General features: G+C 58.4%; 1 protein-coding gene across 7 annotated transcripts in view; it reads right to left on the bottom strand.

Moving 5' to 3' along the window:
- Positions 1 to 2500, bottom strand: part of dlg4b (discs, large homolog 4b (Drosophila)) — a 14116-nt gene that overhangs the window by 6709 nt on the left and 4907 nt on the right. For 2 of the 7 annotated variants that reach the window (XM_086165490.1, XM_086165493.1), the window contains exon 1: positions 1427 to 1840. The exons of the other annotated variants lie outside the window; for them this stretch is intronic. In XM_086165490.1, the coding sequence (XP_086021616.1) occupies positions 1427 to 1516 (90 nt within the window). In that variant the 5' untranslated portion in view covers positions 1517 to 1840. Of the gene's footprint in view, positions 1 to 1426; positions 1841 to 2500 lie in introns of those variants that run through there. 7 annotated transcript variants of the gene reach the window in all.

The following is a 2500-nucleotide window of genomic DNA, read 5'->3' as shown; positions in this document are numbered from 1 at the left end:
GGCCGTGCTGCGAGCGCATGCTGAGCGCCACCACGTGAACCCCCGGCGCCAAACCCCGCCTCCTGCCGCCTCCCGCCGCCACCGCAGCGCTGAAACCCTCTCCCTGCATTTCACACGGCACCCCGTCCCCGGGTCAGCGTGGCCCGTTGCTATGGTGATTTCCCGATGATCGAGATCGACAGATAAGAAGATAACCCCCCAACACACACACACACACACACACACACACACACACACACACCTGGTGTGAACAGCTGTCTGCAGCTCCTCAGAGGACGGAGGCAGCAGAACGAGCCTGGTTATGTAACAGGAAGTGAGTTACAGTTCACACTGAATTAATTAAACACACTTCATTTCCCACGATGCCCCCCCCCCCCGAGAACCACAGCTCCACACCATCAAACACCACACAGGTAAATGATCTGAGCCTATAGAGCATGTCCTGCTCTCTCTCTCTCACACACACACACACACACACACACACACACACACACACACACACACGAACACATACACATACACAGAGCTGTGGGCCCCGTGTTTTTCTCCATGTGGTTGCCCGGGTGACCGTGTGATGAGGAGACTCGCTCCGCCCCCTGACACACGCCGCCGCCGGGAGCCAATCAGCCAGTCCGTCATCCCAAACAAGGCGGCGAGCTCCGCCCACAGACCGGTACGCGCCGATGACTCGGCCACGTTTAGCCTTTTAGCAACTGTTAGCTAGGTAGCCATGATTGAACAAGGTTAGCCAAACATTCACTGCTAGCTAATCACTGCTATCGGCCAATGAAGAAGCTTTGCCTTCCTTCAAACCGTCTGCATTAGGAGGCAGGACTTGTACTCTTCTTTATGACCTGGTACTTCTCCAGGACCTGTACCCCGTACTTGAATAGTACAGGGTACAGTAGGGTAGCTGTTTACCAGCAGGCAGCTACTCATCTGTTAGCCATGGTTAGCCACAGTTAACCACAATTGACTAGTTAGCCACGGCCAAGTCTGGTGAGCTAACTGCTAAACGGTGTCTGACCAGGTAACTATCTCGTTACTACGACGACACCACTGCCATTCTGGCCCCGGTTCGCTCTTCCTTGCTGAAGACGTCGCGGCTCTCGCCGTCGTCGTCGCCCCGGACGAGGGTTCAGACCCGGAAGTGCATTATCGTCCCGTGTTAAAGGCGGACGATGCGCCGCAACCCGGCCAACGCTTCGGCGCCAACCGCAGCCAACCCGCCCTTCACCTCCCCCGGACCGCCACGGAGCCGAGCTAGCTCGCGGCTAGCCCGAGCTAATGGCTCCGTGGGCGGAGGCTAGCGGTGCCGCTTGGAGTTTTGCTAACGCCGCCGCTTATCAGGTGTGAGGGGAGGAGAAGGCGGCGTGAGGCCTCCCGACGGCCGACGCACGGGTTAAAGACACGGCGAGCTTCGTACCATCATCCTCTGCCGGTGTCTCTTGGCACGACGCACGTTGTTGATGAACCGCCGTCCCATCTTCTTGGCGTACCACACCGACACAAACATCACTTCCTGCTTCCGCGTTGCTCGCTCCCGGCGGCGGGTTACATAAAGACGGACGGAGTCGCGGATGAATAATTAACCGCCCCTCAGCGCCGCCCCGTCCAGCTGGTCAGGTCCGGGTCCCGGAGAGCAGCCTCGGACATGACGGGCGGCTCGCTCCCTCACTCGCTCCCTCGCTCCCTCGCTCGTCCAAAAAAACAAAAACCCGGATCGGACGGCGAGCGAATCCTCTGCTGGAAGGAGAAGCTGCTCAGCGCTCGTCCTCTGTCATCCCTGGTTCCTCCTCCTCCTCCCCCTCCTCCGCCCGCTCCCTCGCTCTTCTCCTCCGTCCTGACGCTCCGCTGCACATCCGCCCCCTCCCTCTCTCCCCCGGCCTCGCTCGCCCGGCGAGGAATCCCCTCCCCTACGTGATGTCACTTGGCCGCCGGCGAAGACTGAATCCTGACAAAAAGATCCCGGTGAAAACACACGCGCACGCACGCTCGCACGCGTGCACGTACACATGCATTCAGGCTCATCCTGTTGCCATGGAGACCCCCATCCCCCCAGCCTCAGCCTCACCGTAGCCATAGCAACAACTGAGCAAAAAGCAAGAGGGATGCATCAGCACCTCATCATTGAGAGTGGGCACAGCCCACGCCGAGTGTGTGTGTGTGTGTGTGTGTGTGCGCGTGTGCATGTGTGTGTACGTGCCTGTATGTCCATTTGTGTGTGTTTATGTGTCCGTGCACATGTGTGTGTGTGCGCGCGTGTATGTCCATTTGTGTGTGCTGGCGCTCCCTGCTGGTGAAGAATCTGAACTGCTGATCTGATCCGATCTGATGGCGGAGCAGCGGTGGAACCTCCTCAAGATCCCCCAAACTTCTTTTCAGATTCTCCATGTTCTCCATGAGCTCCTCAGGTCAAGACCTTGGTTGACCTTCCTGAGGACACCTTTGGCATTCCACCAGCAGCCCTGGTGTTTGTTCAAGAGCTCGTTTCAACGTA

Source organism: Fistularia commersonii, chromosome 19 (assembly GCF_037954325.1).
Source record: "Fistularia commersonii isolate RoL2024-O1a breed Wild chromosome 19, RoL_Fcom_v1.0, whole genome shotgun sequence".
NCBI lineage: Eukaryota > Metazoa > Chordata > Actinopteri > Syngnathiformes > Fistulariidae > Fistularia > Fistularia commersonii.
Note: the sequence above shows the minus strand (reverse complement) of the source record. Positions and strands in the feature narration are given on the sequence as shown.